Source organism: Typopeltis vanoorti, chromosome 22 (genome assembly GCF_054136105.1).
Source record: "Typopeltis vanoorti isolate ZY-2024b chromosome 22, IOZ_Tvanoo_1.0, whole genome shotgun sequence".
In the NCBI taxonomy this organism is placed as follows: domain Eukaryota; kingdom Metazoa; phylum Arthropoda; class Arachnida; order Uropygi; family Thelyphonidae; genus Typopeltis; species Typopeltis vanoorti.
This window is the reverse complement of record NC_143570.1, coordinates 25,661,768-25,679,643: the sequence shown is the minus strand read 5'-3', so window position 1 is coordinate 25,679,643 and position 17,876 is coordinate 25,661,768. Positions and strand designations below refer to the sequence as shown.

General features: G+C 35.2%; 1 protein-coding gene across 1 annotated transcript; it reads right to left on the bottom strand.

The window, feature by feature from the left end:
* Positions 1–287: 287 nt before the first annotated feature.
* On the bottom strand, positions 288–17,522 carry LOC150094249 (myophilin-like). Its single transcript, XM_090411805.1, has 4 exons — positions 17,300–17,522; positions 1,583–1,719; positions 1,250–1,460; positions 288–1,051 (listed from the first exon to the last, which is right to left on the bottom strand). Exons 1-4 carry the CDS (start codon positions 17,351–17,353, stop codon positions 881–883), a joined length of 573 nt encoding a protein of 190 aa, XP_090267931.1. The 5' UTR covers positions 17,354–17,522; the 3' UTR covers positions 288–880.
* Between the last annotated feature and the right edge of the window lie 354 nt (positions 17,523–17,876).

The following is a 17,876-nucleotide window of genomic DNA, read 5'->3' as shown; positions in this document are numbered from 1 at the left end:
AAAACAGTTCACTGACAGTAACTAATGTACTATTGGCTAACAACAACCTTTCAGAATAGGAATGACATTAAAAAAAAAAATAATAAAATAAATAAACCTGATTTGATTTTGGAGGAAAAATACCTCTAACTCATAGAGAAAGTAGAAATTTTATTTTCAAGAACGTGTTCTTGAAAATAAAATATAGATATATTTTATAATCGTATGAAATGATGTATATGTAAGAAAATATATAATGCTGTATATATATATATATATATATATGAAAATATTAAATCTCAGAAATATGAAACTGACATTACAGATGTTTATTGCAGAAAACGAAGGTTGAAGAATAAAAAAGTCACATGATAATTTTTACATAAACTGGATGAAAACAATCACTGGCAACTCATAAAAGACAAAACATCCAATTTATTAATATACTCCCAAGTCAGAGAGTAACAAGAAATAAAGTACATACAATTGGCATCACTGAAATATATGAAAACATAAGAATATAATATAAAAAAATCAACAAGTGTTCATACAAAGATAATGTATAAGGAATGCTGCTAATATAGCATATATAAATTAAATGTACATCTCAGATGATTTTAAGACATTTGTAAATTTTCAGATACAATTGGCTAATTTTGTTTGTTTCGTCTTCAATTTTGATTACCGAATATAGCATTTTTGCTTAGAAATAATGTTGATTCGTTTTAATTTTTTAAATAAAAGTTTTATTTTTAGTGGATTGCTTGCACTTATTTAAAAAAAAAAATTGAAAAATAATTAACTGGAATGCGTGAACAGGTCATTTATGAAAAATAAGCGTATATATATAAAAAATTGTGGAAAGATTGTAATTTTTTTTTGTGAAGTTGTACAAATATGTTTACATGTGTCGCGTATTGCCAAAATTAATACCACTGGCAGTGGCTCCTTTGTTAGAGCCATACTGAAGGCCTATAACAGTGTCGCCGGCCTTTAACTGTTCATCGGTAAAGTGGCGAACGTTTGGATCAGCTTCTTTTGGTCCAATGCTCTTCAATCCAAATTTTGATGCCTAAAACAAAGAAAAAAAAAACCTGAATCTCATATTTAATTACAAAGAAAACACATATTTTTCCTAGTTACATTATTTCAAACGACAGTGTCAAAGGATATCTATTACTTCTTTTCTAAAATTAGAAAAAAGAAAAATGCCAGCGTGTTAACCTCGTTTACAGTTAGTTTCGAGTTTTAACAGTAAGCGGACACTTACTTTCCTCGCTAAGGACTGTAAACAGATGCAAACAGATAACAGATTTTGTTTTTCCCACAGATCTACAGTCTGAAACGTCTCCTCGGCTGGCACGCCTAGTTTCTTGGCATTGTCAAGAAAGAGGTTAATATTCTCCATGCACTTAAAGGCCATTGTGGTGGTGTTAATTTTCTTGTCTGGAATACTACCCGGTTGAAGAGTGTTGATAAGTCTAGAAAAAGAAATTGAAAAAAAAAAGTTACTAAAATATACTATCAATATTGGAATGCTAAAACACTGATTTATTTTGTGAAGTTAACCTGCTATTAATTGTATCATGAGTGATCAGCTTACCTGCACAACACAGTCCCATCTCTTAACGTATCATAGAAACTATCTTTATCTCCAGATACATCGATGTCTAGATGCATAATGTCCTTCATCCACTGGAGAACAGTGGCTGCCAGATCAGCATCATATTTGGACTGAATCTGTTAGATGAAAATATTAATTATTCAAAATGTTTATAAATATTAACATAATCATTGAAATATCTGTTGAAAAAGACAAAAGATAACTATTTGTGGCTATCTATTTTTTTTTTTTTAATTTTAATATTGCGATGATACTTTCAGTCAAAAACCGGTACTTCTAAGACGAAATTTAAATTTATTATTTTGTGGTGTGGTCAAATGTAGACCACAGTTTAGTATTAGTTTTAATACATGATAAATTACTTCCCCAAAATTCGTGTGAAATACATACGACAAAAATATTTACACGAAACACAATTAAAAACTATGAAATAAAACAAAAAAAAAATACTTACGTCGAATAAGTATGATGAAGCAAATATTGAACTGCCAAAGAAAATCATATTAAGTGTATAAATAAATATAATGGAATCGATAGTATGGTTGCACATTAAAAATGTGTCTCTGGTAGCAGTATATGTATGCTAAGCATGGCACGTTAAAAAAAAAAAAAGCCTACAGAAAGTTATAAACAGCTGTATCAAAAAGAGATTAATACGACTGAAAATTTTATGCAAGTGCATTTTAGGAGGTTAGAAAAAAGAAAAATAGGGCAGAAAAAAGTTAGACTACTTCCATGCGTTTCAAGTTTTTAGGCAAATATATCCACATCCAATTATTATTTGCAAATATAGTGCGAACATATTAAATGGTACTCTTCGTGTTCTATCTCTCTGTCTTTTAGTTTACGATCTTAGTTTTCTTTATGTAACACTAAACAACATAAATTCGAAATTTTAATACGCGTACAACTATAGCCATGTCACAAATATTCTCACAAGAAAAAGGACAGTATAATTATATTACAGTAGTAAGGATTAGTTGCTGTAGAAACCCTGAGTTTTGAGAATCAGATTACGCCGAGGAGTCATATGATTCAATAGGCAAGGCAACATGTGAAAATTAAATCTGCAGTAAACACTACGTCATATGTTAAAAAGCGCATCTACAGAAGGAAAAAAATCATGACGAGCTTCTTGTTTCATATGGAAGAAAGTTAATCATTTCCGTTCTATTTATTTCTTTTTATTATGGTCTGAAGTATTGAAGATAACTTGAGCATTCTCCACTTGCTTTGGGCCAGTAGAAAGGCGTACCATGAAGAAGGTTCATCATACAATCTGTGGCCTGAGTGTTTAATATATAATACAAATGTAGTAAACACCTCTCTCTCTCTCTCTCTCTCTCTCTCTCTCTCTCTCTCTCTCTCTCTCTCCTTCTGTGTGTGTGTGTGTGTGTGTGTGTGTGTGTGTGTGTGTGTGTGTGTGTGTGTGTGTGTGTGTGTGTGTGTGTGTGTGTGTGTGTGTGTGTGTGTGTGTGTGTGTGTTTGGCGACGTTTACTAAATTTGACTCTTTAGATCGGTGGTTCTCAACATTGATTTAATTAGTTAACTTTCTTTTTGCTCCTTCACAACTCCAATAAGCAAACTAGGCTGTCACGACAGGCGATGGAAAAAAAAAAAAAAAAAATCTACGAACTAGAACCAACCAAACAAAAAACACTGTAACCAAAATGCATAATTTGGAAGGATGCGTAAAAAGATCGAATCCCTGTAATTATAACAGAATTCTTACTACATTAATCTACAAAATAAAATAAATTAAATCCTCTAATGCCTTTTGTTTCCCAAAGGGAGTTGGTAGAGCTCCTTCCAACCAGTCTAATCTATACAAAACGAAAAATAAAGTTGAATGTGGAAATTATAGCAGAATTTCACTATGAAGTGTATTAGGTAAGAATTACACAAGAATACTTGAGAAGAGTTAAAAAAAAGTAGTTGAAAGTAAACTTGCTGCAAAACCAGTCCTATTCAGGACGAATAGAGGTTAATGACTAGAATTTTTACTTTTAAGACAAACAGACCAAGAGAATACAACAGTGATTATTATTATTATTATTATTATTATTATTATTATTCGTGACACACCTCCAAGGAGTCCGAAGACTCATCGCGGGAGGACACCTGTTGTACAACTCTTCGTCTCCACCACTACACCAAACCTCTACATCAGAGCCATCTACTGCCCACCATCTGTGATATGTATTTAAGTTTTATAGAAAAAGCCACATGATAACGTGCCAAGAGGAAACACTTCAGAATAGTTGAACTGTATCGAATAAATGAAACCATACTACCACAAATAACTTTTAAGTAGAAATGGAGGTTCAGAGGAAGACGATTTTACGTCGTTATTGTTATTATTATTGTTATTATTGTTCCGGTCAACTCCAAGGAGTCGACAGACTCATCGAGGGAGGCCCTAACATCATGTCAAGAACAACTGTTCGACATTGTTGTCTCCACTGTTATTTATAATATTTACAGATAATATAATTAAGCAATCTCATTAAAATAGAGGACAGTTGAGTTCTTTACTAAATGGAGATGGATATCTGTTTTAAATAAATCGGGTACAAATCTTCGCGACACATTAACGAAGTTATAGTAAAATAAAGTAAGAGCTACAACTATGAAAAAAGTTAAGAAACTAGAAGACTTCAATTACATTTCTCAGTGCGAACTGGCAGAATTTATAAGACGATTTTAGATTAATTATTTAGGTGCAATTTTCAGTAAACGGTAAAATCAAATATAGGAATACCTGATTAATATAATTAGCAATGTATGTATAGCGGAGAGAAAGTTGAATATTTGCGTATCTAAAATAGAGAAATCCACCAAAATACGAGTATATGTTAAACAGCTGATTAAAATTAAAAAAAGAAAACAGTGATAAAATATTGTAGACCAATAAGTTCTGAAAATTAGTGACAAGTGACTGCAATGGCACCAAAAATATTAAAAATTGAAGCATTTATCACTAAGCAGACGATAATACATTTTAGGTTAATACGTCATCGAGGTTTCGGAAAGAGCGCGATTATTACCCCAGATGGCGCCACCATCTACTTTGAAAAGTGCCACTATCTAAAAATGTACAATTTTAGCAATAAGAAAATATCAATAAAACTCGACTATACATTTATTAAAATTCTTAATTGCTTGCTCCACTGCTGCAACAGTTTTTTTTTTTAGTGAATTTCTGGATTAGCATTTCAATCACTGTTGAAAAAAGTAACATATAGTCAAATCGAATCTATTATAGAAATCTTATTAAAATATTTGTCTCAAAAATACCAGTAAAACCACAAGTTCTCAGACGACCTAGTTATTACTTTTACAAGTTCTCCCACTCATAGTGTCTAATAATAAATTGTAAAATGACAGCAAATTCCATCAGGTCAGTTGAATTTCAGGTTTTCCCCTACAGATTAAGTTTCCTTGTCTGTCTAGTCTTGCACTATAATTATTTACGTGGTTGTCTGTTAAACCATCCATACTGAGATTTATAACCCATATGGATTTGTACGTGGGCTCGTTTCAAGATTTATTTCTTCTGTTAATTATTTCTTTGAGTAACTTTTACTTCTATGAGTTGTTTTATTTTATTTTTCCCCCTCTCCAAATTGAGGACTACAGAGTAAGTATAGTTATACTGAGCGATGAAAATCACTTACAAGTAGTGATTTTTCATCAGAAAAGCCGGTATTAATTTCCATGGTTAGCCTCTGTTAAAAGCGTTTTGCAAACATCAATACCAGGTGAGATTCGATCGAAGTCGGGATATAATAATAATAATATATCATGGTATTTCTTACGCACCAGCATAATTATAGCGCTAATACCTATCTGCGCATGCGCTGTGAAAAGCGGATGGGAAAGTTTCTCCCAGAGGGCGTCTCGTCGTCTATCGACGCTCGTAAAGCAATAATGGAACAAGTTGAGAGGAATTATATAAATTAAATAGAACAGCAACAGCAAAATAACTGCTTTGTTATAGAAAAGCGACAACTGCATATTTGAATAAGCAATAACATGTAGGCTAGATGTAGAAAGGTAAATCATTAACTTCACTCTTGCATATATCCCGTTAATATTTTTAATGGCTCCACTATTATATTTATAAGTAATGTGCTACGACAATCATTAATTTTTAGTATTCAAAGACGCACGCTGTTACAATAAACGCCCATGCATTTAGTGTTGGAATGTCAAATTATTAAATCGAATGCAAGCAGACTGGGTGTGTCTTCTTTTTCGTTATGAAATACACAGAAAGTGAAGCTATTGCTATACACAGTGTAAAATCGGCTCCACTTCCACAGTGCGAATTTTCTTATATTATTATTATTAAGAAGCCTCCATGAAGGAGACCTCATTCACCAAGTATCTATACTCGCATAAACTTGTCAGGGATGGTATTCTGTTCTTCTCTTGCACTCATGAACATAAAATTCTCTCTTTTATCACTCTCCTTCTTCAACCTATCCACTAAAACTCTGCAATTTATTTTCCTCGCCTACTTCACATAACCATCATTCCCGGGTACTAATATTACCACAGTGATTTGTCTCTGGATCCACTTTAGAGTTTCTGCGAAAACCAGGAAACCAAATTTACACACCTCAGTTCGGGCGTTGTCTCATCAAGTCCTTGTATAGTAGTATAACATCCTGGAAGTATCCTCCACCCCTACATCTGAAAACTTAGACGCCTCCTGAAGAACAGTTTTCTCAATATAGTACACGCCTTACACTTTACCAAAGTACACAGCCTTTATGATACACCCCTGTCATAAACTTCAAAGGCGTATTCTACACATCAAAATGACAAAAGCATCCCCATAAGCATTGTTACAGAAACTTCGCATTTTCGAAATGCAGCCCATTTGTAGTTGCAGCCGACAGCATTCAAAGTGGAGAGATGCAACACGAATCACATGATTGTAAATAACCTGAGTCACATGCAAAACGTGGCTGGAATTGTTTTCAGTCTAAAGGCTTGCTCTTGCAGTTTTGGTTTCATTTCTTTAAATATTGATTTTCTCCAGAAGAAGAGGCGAAAATCAACTATCAACAATCGAATATTTTTGCTATAAAAACGATGCTAAGACTAATGAATTTTATAGCAAAAATATTCGACGCCAGGTTGCGCTAGCTGCATCTTGGTTGCACGGAACAGAAGCAAAACAGTATAATTCTGTTAGTATGAAAAATGCACGAATATGTTTTGCTGAAAAAAATACTCGTGCCTCACCTAACAGTGTCATTCTATCAGAAAGGGTATTAGCAATGCAAAGTTAATTGGGCGAGGGGAGCTTCGTTACTTAGTAAAACGCCGCGGGAATATTATTCATAAAACTAAGGAAACCGGAAGTGCATCGTACTTATTCATATATACAGTAGAGGTAGAGATTCATATATACAGTAGAGGTAGAGGGCGGAAGTTGTAAACTCAGACACGGAAGCAACATTTAATAAACTATGCATCTGTACAAAGAGAATAATACTGTACAAACTGATACATCATTCCGAAGTAAGTGCGCGAAGCTATCTACGCAGAATGAAAATTCACTGAACTAAGAATACATTAAATTCTCCAACCTGATGCACACCTCACAAATTCGTATTACCATTCGAAGTTTATTTTCACTTGGTTAGACTATAATAAATTTAGTTTAATCCTTTATCCAAGTGTAAGCAAACAAAGTTTGCGCCTGAAAATATCTCCAGGACTGAGGTAAGGTGGTACATCCCTTGGCAACTCGCAGCAAAGGTGGACCAAGCTCTCATCACTCCTTGCGGACATGTATACTGCTATGCATTAAGGGAAGGGGCCACTACTCGTCTGGTTTCGACCTTTATTGAGGTCTCGTCAGTGGGAGGCAGACCCAGAGTGGTGACACTAAGGCAGAAGCAATGGAGAGGGTCATATTTACCTATACGAGTCGCCAACCGGTGTACCACCTTATTATTAAATTACTCTGGATTTAGAAAAAGATGTTGGAATTTATTAAACTATAATAAATTTAGTTTAATCCTTTATCCAAGTGTAAGCGAACAAAGTTTGCGCCTGAAAATATCTTCAGGACTGATTTGACTTTAAATTGTCTTGTTGGGTTGGTGTTTTGGATTTTGCGCCCTACAACTGTATCTAAGACTTATTACAATTGCCTGTTTTGATTCCCCAGAGGAAGAATAAGATGATAAAATTTTGGAAACGTTTGCTAAACAAAAATCGATATTTTTTTCATAATTAATTTAATTTCATTCGTTCTTTCTTTCTTTCTTTCTTTTTTAAGTATAATCAATAAATGTATTACTTAATTTTTAATGTTGTTTAATAGCATTCCATTCCAGATAACTTATAATTTAAATTAGAAGGTCCCACCAAAATATCCCAATTGAGTGTCCGTATTTGCCACTGCCAGAACACATAAAAGTGCGCACCTTACAACATTAAGCGGATGTTTAAGTATCGGGAATTTTAATCTACTGTTGCTGCATAGTTGAATATTCAGCGGAAGTTCCTGTCGCCCTCCCTGATTTCCAAAGTGGACCTTATCTGTTTGCGTCTGCATTCAGGAACTACTGGTCCCTTTTGACCTTTGGAGGTCGTGGGCTGTTTCAGTACACGTACTAGCGATAGCCACGTAAGCACATATTTTATTGAAGTGTCTGTTGCTTTACAAGTCCTTGCATTGCAGGAAAATGGTTGGTTATCAGAAACGTGTTTAGTTTAGGCTTCGCGAGAATTGGGAACAAGAGTACAAAATGGAATCCCGTGCGGCTAATAAACATTCTCGTGGAATTCCGGCAAACAATTTCCTTATCACAATGTTTGCGTATGCGTCAAAAACAACAAAGTAATGTGCTTACTTGAATTTACTGGGTCTCTTACGTTAGAATTAAACTGTCTTATGAACTAGAGATAATCGCCTTTTAAGACAACAAAGCAAACTTCATACTAAAGGACACAGCTTTATCATCGATTGTTACGATTACTATAACAACTAAATTACCAATGATATCTTTCGAATGGTAGTGAAGACATGTATCAAGGATTAAAGCTGTGCGAAACTACGATTTTTCATAAATGCAATATACTAAACTGTGTTTGTTGTCATTATTATGTAGCGGATCTAAACTTTATGGCCTATATCATCCGTTTTTTTCCCTTTTCCGCTTCAGTGGGTGAAAAGATAGGGACTCACATCCCGTCTAAAAAACAGAAGCATTAATATGGGCTTTTCAGGTAAGGACTATCAGGTGGTGTTTCAATAGCTAGCACAAAGTGTAGCATCCATGCGCTTAAAAAAAATAAAATAAAATAAATTCATCGATCGACTTTGACCTCTAGCGTCCGATGAGTATATTATACTTCTTGCTCTTGTAAATCTTAATATTATCTCAGAACACAGTTGTCATATTTCGTGTCGTTACATATTTTTACCATCATTACGGATATAGAACATATTGGTCTGTTCCAGGCTCATATATTGTACCGTTTCAAATTAAATTAACATAAACTAGATTGTGTAAAATAATAATAGTTTTTATTAATTCAGTTTTCTCTCACTGTGTCGACGTATTATCTTTCCACAGTGAGAATAAAGACAGTCCATCGGATCTACGTAGATCTGGACGATGTAGTAATAATGCTTCTCAACTTTTTTTCCGCAAAAATCCTTAATAAGGACTATTATTTTATAGAATTTAGTGAATATGCTAGGAACATAGGATTATCGGAGTTAGGAACATTGGTTAGTAACCTGTGAAATAGTGAAGACAGCAGATCCAACTTTTCGAAGTTTCGTGTAAATAGAACTTTGAAGTGGAGTAGAATTTTACTGTAAGAAATGATTTTAGAAAATGGGCTTTTTTCCCCTCTCGTTTTATTTATTTATGGCCGTGAGCCCCTATTATGGGGAGGTACGGCACCACCTCAATCCCCCCCCTATTTTTATCCGGCTTGGAACCGGCATAGCTGACAATTCAGACCTATGGCTGGAGGGATCGTCTTAGGCAGTGGTCGCCAAGGTGGTCAATATCGACCCCCAGGGGTCTATAGAAAAATATAAGACATCATTGTATGGGTAATATTTAACTCGGTTAACTTAGATTACCTCCGTGCTGAATGTGGGAACAGTGACATGAATAGGACCTATAAGATCGAACAGGGTCATGAAAATAGTTACGGAGGCCAATCAAGTAGGCCAAAATGACGTATTTACCAATAAACTGATGTCGGTGGTTCCCGTCCGGCCGGCGCGTACATGGTTGAAGCTGGTTTCAGTCATGTTAATTCCATTTTAACAAAACAAAGAAATAAGCTAGATATAGAATTCCGTGGCGATTTAAGGCTAAACTTACTAATTTTGAACTCAACATTTCTAATCTTGTCAAGAGTCACGAAGCACACCCTTCACATTGACAACGTTAGTAAATTGTATACTAAGTTAATAAAAGTCTTATTTTCATTATTTCAACGAAGGGGATATCAAATCCCACATTATTTCAAAGTCGAATAAGAAACTCAAGGATCGGAATCAAAGGCGTTTCATGCCGAATCTGGAATTTGATATCCCCTTCATTTAAATAATGTTAAAGTGCCGAAGTGAAGCCCATTGACTCTTTTAAGTCTTATTTTCATATATATAAGGAAGATTGTATTATTGTTATTTTATTATCTAAATTAAATTTTATATTTTATATATTATTTATTCCTCCTATCAAATATGCAATGTTAAGAAGGACGTCAAAAACAAAAACGTATCGCCTTGACGTTAAGCCACTATATTAATATATACTATATTATACATACAATATAATATAATTTTTTTTTTGCTTGTCCTATTATAATTAAGTAATAGTAAAATAGAGGGGGGTCGATAAAAAGTCAAGAAACTCTTGAAGGGATCGACGGCCAAAGAAGTTTGGCAACCCCTGGTCTTAGGTATTCATGGCTGCATCCGTGTGTGTTCACGGGGTTGGTTTGCCTGTTTGCGGGGTAAAAAACCTTGCTGTCCACTCCCAAGATCGGCTAACTTGGCTATGGTTGAGGAAGACCCTTCAGCTCTTCACGTCGACGGGAATCGAACCTAGAACACTCCTTCCCCAGGCATATATTTAAATTCGGATAATTAAAGTCCATATGGTTGCGAAGCGCAAAGCCACTAGGCTAACCGCGCAGACTTCCCCCTCGTGTTTGAACACATAAAAATTGAAAACAACAATTAAACAGAAGAATTCCTAATTATTTGCAGCTATACGTGTAATTACTTGTTTTTCAGCTTTTCTGTGCATAGCAAATGTTTCTTTCAACAATCAGACGTCAATGATTGACTACAGCCATAAAGAAACAGAATTATTGTGAATTTGCACCAAAAGATCACAACTTTATAAGTAGGACCTACGGAGTTAGTTAGAATGGGATGGATTATTTTCCCATTGTACTACCCTAAGGTATTAGCTTAGAAAAACTAATTTAGTGGGAGTTGTCTGAACCCTCTTTGGATAAAAGTCCATTCTTTCATTTTTTTAAAAGCACTCTGAAAATGTAAGCTTCTTATATTCACCCTATTATCTCTATGCAGTATTTCAAGATTTCAACATAGAAGGAGTGCCCGTTTTTGCCAAAAGATATAGCCGCTGAGTACGACGCTTACTACTAAGGGTTTACGAAAGAGACCGACTTAAGAAATTATCTTCCTCTCCAATATGTCAACATCGTAATTGAACACTTTAACTGGCAATGAGTACGACAATTAAAGGGGCTCTTTGATATTTTCGGTGTACAATATCCGCAAGCGTCACACACACATACCGAAGGGGTGCGTCACGCGTTAAGACAGATTTCTTCATTTTGAGACCGTGAAAGAGACACAGACCATGAACTATTGACTTGAACGCCTACTTAAACAATACGTAGGCCATGATTCCCCAAGGTCACATTGGAGGGGGGGGAAGAATTTTTGTAACGTAAAAGACGGGATCATTACGGTTTGTAAATATGTTATTTCATAAATACGTCTCAAAGAAAAAGAAAAAAAAAAGATTACCGAACGACATTTATTTTAAAAAACCAGTGGTGATTTTTCACCAAGTGTGTGTATTTTTCAACCACTTCGTTGTTTACAGCCAGTTCCGTGCGTTATAGGGTTTCAAAGTTAAAAGGAGAGAAGTAATTTTATCTTGAGCAATGTGGGGAGAAGAGAGGCCCTGTATATCATATTTCTTCAATCATTCTAATTTAAGATGTTCAAGATTGCTTCAAGTAAACCTCAGAAAAAATCTGGCATACTTATGTAGGAATTTCGATGAAAAAAAAAATCATACCTATAAAAATTTATTTTCGAAATGTTAAATAAATACCAGTATTTTTCTCTTTCTTTGTAAGCTATGAGATAAGCGCAGGAAAACGTGCGCATGAGCCAAACATCGTGACAGAATGCGCATGTGTGCAGTTGCTATGCTATGATTTACGATCAGTACTGTCGGTATTTCAGTGTAACATCAAAGGATAGCAATTTGCAGCATGCGGAGAGTGTTTCCAAACATACTTTCGATCCAGTTCTCGAGTCGCTTTCGACTGGTAAACTACGCTTTTTTTTTTTTTCCGGGCCTCCAATAGGCGGAGCGGTGGTCTCTCATCTTGTCCCACACCATCATCTTCCACCTAATTAGTGCAATGGGTGTACTAAAGATGGTATTCATCTTTTTAATTTTTGGATTAATGTGCTATTCGAAGAGTTCATTTTTTTTTTTTTGAAATAAATAATCTATTCACTAACTGTTTAAAACACAACTGTTCGCTACCAGTCTTTTTTTATTTCGTAATTTATCTGGGGTTTTTCATCCCTCAGGCAGGCAAACCGGTCCAGTGAATACACACGGATTACAGTCAGGAATACTGACCCAGCCATAGGTCTGATTCGTCAGCCTATGCCGGTTCCGGAGCCCGGATAAAATCTGGGGGGACTGAGGTGGTGCCGTACCTCCCCGTAAAGGGGACTCGGCCGTGTATCATCATACGATTATTATAATTTATATTTCGTAAATGTAATGCATGGATACAATATATAAACTGCAGTGAGATCTTTCTACACGAACAAAACAACTGCTGGCTCACAAGAAAAGCATGTTTTCGACAAGAATGTTCATCTTTTCTTTACGATTTCGTAATGTAAAATCATATTTCTTCGTTCTCTCCATGTGGCAGTTTGTTTCTTTGTTAGGCTTAACATTACAAGCATTGTGCGTAAGCGTTCTGCAGAACTTAAGTTTAAAACAAAGGTAAATAAGACGTGTATGTATGTATGTACACACACATACACAATTTTTTTTTATTCTAATTATTTCCTGATCACATTCCTACTGTCTTTCCTGTCAGTTTGCGTAAATGACTAAATTCCCAAAGACTTAGTCCAGATTTATTCCTCTACAGAAAAAGTTGTGATGCAGCCACAATTCTTGAAGCTACACATCTGTTTTCATTTTTTTTCTCACAATAACTCGGGTTTTTAATCTGAGAAACAAGAAAAATCAACCGTAGAACTCACACCATTAGAGACAATAATATATGGTGTGAAGGCTAGGAACCTCGAAATAGTGACAATTGTCTACTATACTCTCCTCCCTGGATGCCTATGAAAATCCCTGAAAGTCTTGGGCCAGCTATCGGTGATGGCTTTCAGAAGAGACTGGCTGTACACCAATTTTTAGAAATTTTGGACTAAACGACCTAACGTAATAGTCCTAAAAGTTAGGACTATTTCCTTTGTGGAATAAATGACAGTGGCAGATGTTAAACTGGAAGATTTGTATAGTTTCTTTCAGCTATTCCTGTGACAAGTAAGAAAATGCAAGACGTCAACAGAATAAATGTGTGAATGTTATTAAAATTGTACAAACTTAACATTTCAGCATAATCTGAAAGATTGATCGAGAACTAAAGGATAATACATAACGTATAGTTGGTTGATATGATAATACAAAAACAAATATGGGAAAATCTTAATAAGTAACTCATATTCCTATGATTTAACAAGAAATGCGCCTGTGCAGCTCAGTAGAAGCGGCGTGTACGTCCATAGCGCTAGGTCGATCGAAGAAAGAGTAGCCTAAGTTCGATTCCGACTATAGGAACTTTTCTAAGCCTTTCTTTGACTGGTTTCCGAGTAAATCGATCTCTGGCTAGGACAAGCGGGGTTCTTTTTTTTTTTTTTTTTTACCCAGAAAACTTGGATTATTCTTCCCATAAGCTCAATAAAATCGGACGTAGAACCCACACAATTTCAGACAATACAGTATTAGGATTAGGTACCCCGAGATGGCGATATTTGTCATCCGCCTCTCTTTACTGGATGACATGTATGATTAATGAGTCTTGAATAAGTTACCTCTTAAAAAACTGGACAAACGACAAGGTTTCTTTGTCTTCCTAGAGAAGGAAAGAGGGGTCATCGCTTTCTGGAGAAAGAAATAATTCTTTGTTCTTCTTACTGAGGCCCTTTTTTCATCAGAAAATGCTAAGAATTAAATGAAGTGGATGTGCACGTCGTCATGCTGTTGCTTCTCCTATCCCGACGGGTAAAAAAGAAAGGAATATTTGAAAAACGCCCACTACTTCAGTTGCATAAGAACGCATCTTATCAAGAAATAGTGGGCGTTTAAGAGTGCTTGTTCTCAATAACTGCACTACTTCTTGCGTCGTTGTGAAAAACTGCGACGCGTTCGTCAAGTGTCAGAAGAGGTGAAAAGAATAAGATACACAAGAAGGGAGATAAGGAGAACTCTTCGATATCTGTGATGTGACACCTTTGACATAAAGATAAAGTGAAGATCACGAAATGACAGTCCAGTCAACGTTGTTTTATAGATTCTTATACTACGCAGCAAGTGGATCAGGATCATTATTCTGGTCTTGATGATTACGGATTCACTATTGCATATTATGAATTAGAGAATTCACTATTGCATGTTCACTCATAAATAATTTATTTGAATATGTGTAGATGTATTGGGCGTGCAGAATAATCTCCTCTACATCAGTTTGACATGTCTAACTATATGTTTCAGGCTTAGCCGCTCTTTCTTCTGTTCATCAGGCTATGTATTTCGATCTTTACTCATAGCTAGCGTTCACAAAACTGATAAATACTTCAGTTATTAGTTGTCCGTCTCCGGACTCTTCCGAAGTGTTCTCATCGCCTCCTAAACATAATAGTCGAGATGCGGTAAGATTTATATGTCCTAACAGCTTTAGCAATTCTCTTTACTATATTCAAAACTTTGTAATATGTGCTCTGAACTTCAACTCTCTGTCCATCATCACCCACAAATGTGCATCAGTTCACTTTCGATGTTTAGCTTGCAATGAACTGTAATTCTCTCTCTCTCCCCTAGTTCTTTCCCTTAAGCTGCTGTTCAGTTTTTCCAGCAGAGGGCACTGCATCCGCATCGTTTACTATTACTTTTCGATGAGAGTAAACAACTGAATATTGACCCTCAAAGCATTCCCACTATTCCCACTATATTATTAATGTATACAGTATATAAAAATTAAAATGCAGTGCCCTAAAGTAAGAGCCCTGTGATACTCGTCATACAACACATTGTTATTTATCAAACTAAACGTAACAAAAACATAACGTCATCTGCATCTCTCTTTTCCGATGCAATTAGTGATATTATTATAAAATGTGACTACACTCCGAAGATCCATGATCACGTTCACTACTCGATTCCAGAATTCCAGTTGCTGACCACTCATTGAACAACAAAACCAGTACAACTTAATAATTCCTTTGTAAGTTTTTTCAAACTTCACGCAGCCCGAGAATAATAAGAAAATCAAATACATTTTATAAACTGTATGTGTATAATTTTGTTATATTTACTGTAATTTATATTAAAAAGGAGAATGAATTTACAACTTAACCTGAATTACAAGAGGGGTATTAACTCAGAGGGGTATTATCAACATACATCAAAGGATGCAAGTTGAATCACTTGTTCACATTGAGTACATCATAGTTTGGAAAATATCTAATAATAATAAGGTTAAAATATTATTTTTCAAATAAAAATGGGGAAAAAAAATCTTGGTTTGCTTTTATAACTTTAGAACTACATTGAAATACATTTGTAGAAATCCCGAGGATCCCCAGACAATTTGAAAACGTTTCCTTGGCACATACCCAGGGTCGTACTTACACTATTCCGAGCAGCTAGAGTGCTCCCGGAGCCCCTAATGTTTCGGGACACCCAGCTAGAGCCTCCTGCGCCTGTGCATAAGTACGGCCCTTCATTATACCCTTAAAACAAATGGCGAAATCTCGTCCTTGTCTCATTAATATCTAGCTTAATTTGCACCGAACTAGAACTGATTCGCCTGTAACTCCTCAGCTAACCACATTTACATCCTTGGACGAAGAGCATTGATAACGAGCTTATAAAAGAGCTTGACGAAGAATTACAAGTTCTAGTAGCGCCCTCTTCAGTTATAGTTTGATCGTAAGAGTTATTTTTTTAATTATTATTTTCTTGCTATTTAATAATTAATAAATGGATACAATAACGCAAATCTTTTCTTTATATTTTCTTTTTTTTACATGATCATTCCATTTATATCATTAGCTAATAAGAAAAATTAATGAACAAAGTAACAGACTGCAGTTTTTTTTTTTTTTTTTTTTTGTGGTCTGTTAATTCCACAACCAGATATCAAACAGTCATTTTAAAGCTAAAATACTGAGAGAGAAAAAACAAACATTATAAACCGTTAAATACCTGAGGAAAATTTTCTAAAGAACCTTTACGTTGTTAAAAATATGCTGTATCATAGTAGAAATGATCCAGTAGCTAACGTACCTGCTCAACAACTAACAACTTGCGGGATTCGAATTCCGTATACTTTCAAGTGAAGGAAAGTTAGCTGCTCTCGCACGGAAGTATAGGCTAGATTTTTCCGTTCCGAAAAGTCGAGTTTCTCGTCCCGCAAAACGGGAAATCGCCCAAAGAACACACGCAACTAACAGACCATAACACAGGTCTCTTAGCTTTACTTACTTTGGTCCCACCCGGCACAAACTTTTTTGTTTGTTTTCCAATTCTGTAAATTAGATTTTAATGGCAATACAGTGCCTTATAGTCATGATTCATGAAATATCTTGTTATTTGATACTCCAAAATATATGCAGTACAACGAACAAACTAATTAACATCGAGGAAGTAAAGGTTCGTAACCATAGTAACGGCCACATCTGCCTTTTCCTGTCGATAAGTGCGTAATACGATCACGTTTCGAATACACTTATTCCCGCGTTTAGAATATAACGGGAATGCAGTATTTTCATATTTAATTAATATTTCAAATAAATTATTTACATAATTCCAAACTATATTTCTAAACAGAATTGTCGGTTAGTTGGATTTTTTATGTTAGTTTAATCATACATTTGAGTTTAACACCTGTTAGCATGTACGTGTGAGATATATATATATATACACGTACATTTTTTAAAGGGTAAAAGTTTTCAAATCTTTCAAAAAAAAAAAAAACCCGCACATTTTAATTACTGTTAAAATTCAAAACACAGGATCTTGTAAGACAATTATCACATAATTACAACAAACCATAATTTGAAAACACATAAATTATTTAATACCTTCAACAGTTTTTCTTAAACTTACTTTATTATGGGATTCAGCAGCTAAGCCAGACTTTGTAGCTCTGTTTTCGGCCATGATAATGACAACTAAAATGCTCTATAGAAGACAAAAAACGCGCGCACACACCAGATCCAAATGCTCGCCACGAGAGTCACACCCAACTGTAGCCGTTTGGAGAGGGCGCCAACGTTAAAGTTAGCGTGGTCTAAGCATACACGTTACGTAATTACAGGTTGAACCACCAGACGACTCAACTCACGTGGAAGTTTTGAACTTCCTCAGTGGTTAACTTCTAGGTGATTACGTCATTTGAATGACGTTTTCAGTAGAATTGACAGGCGTGCTCAATTCACTTCTGCCACATTGCTCCTTTCTCTTACTGAGTGCGCGAACACTTGCGCGACAGTTGATTTTTTTTGTTGTTGATTATCACAGTTTTTAGTTACCATATAAGGAAATCGAGTACGAGCGCACGTGTACACAGGAACTAGCACAAGCCACTCAGCTTGTCTGATTAAACTTTCTTTTTCAGAATCTTTAGTCGCTGTGATTTTTTTTCCCCCGGTTTCCTTTTGGGCTTAAAGTGTTTGGAATATTA

Excerpts from the sequence above, each read along its gene's own strand:
- LOC150094249 (XM_090411805.1), bottom strand. The coding sequence starts at position 17,353 with ATGGCCGAAAACAGAGCTACAAAGTCTGGCTTAGCTGCTGAATCCCAT. Across the intron at positions 1,461-1,582 it reads GATGGGACTGTGTTGTGCAG|ACTTATCAACACTCTTCAAC; the intron begins GTAAGCTGATCA and ends TTCTTTTTCTAG. Across the intron at positions 1,052-1,249 it reads TACAGTCCTTAGCGAGGAAA|GCATCAAAATTTGGATTGAA; the intron begins GTAAGTGTCCGC and ends TCTTTGTTTTAG.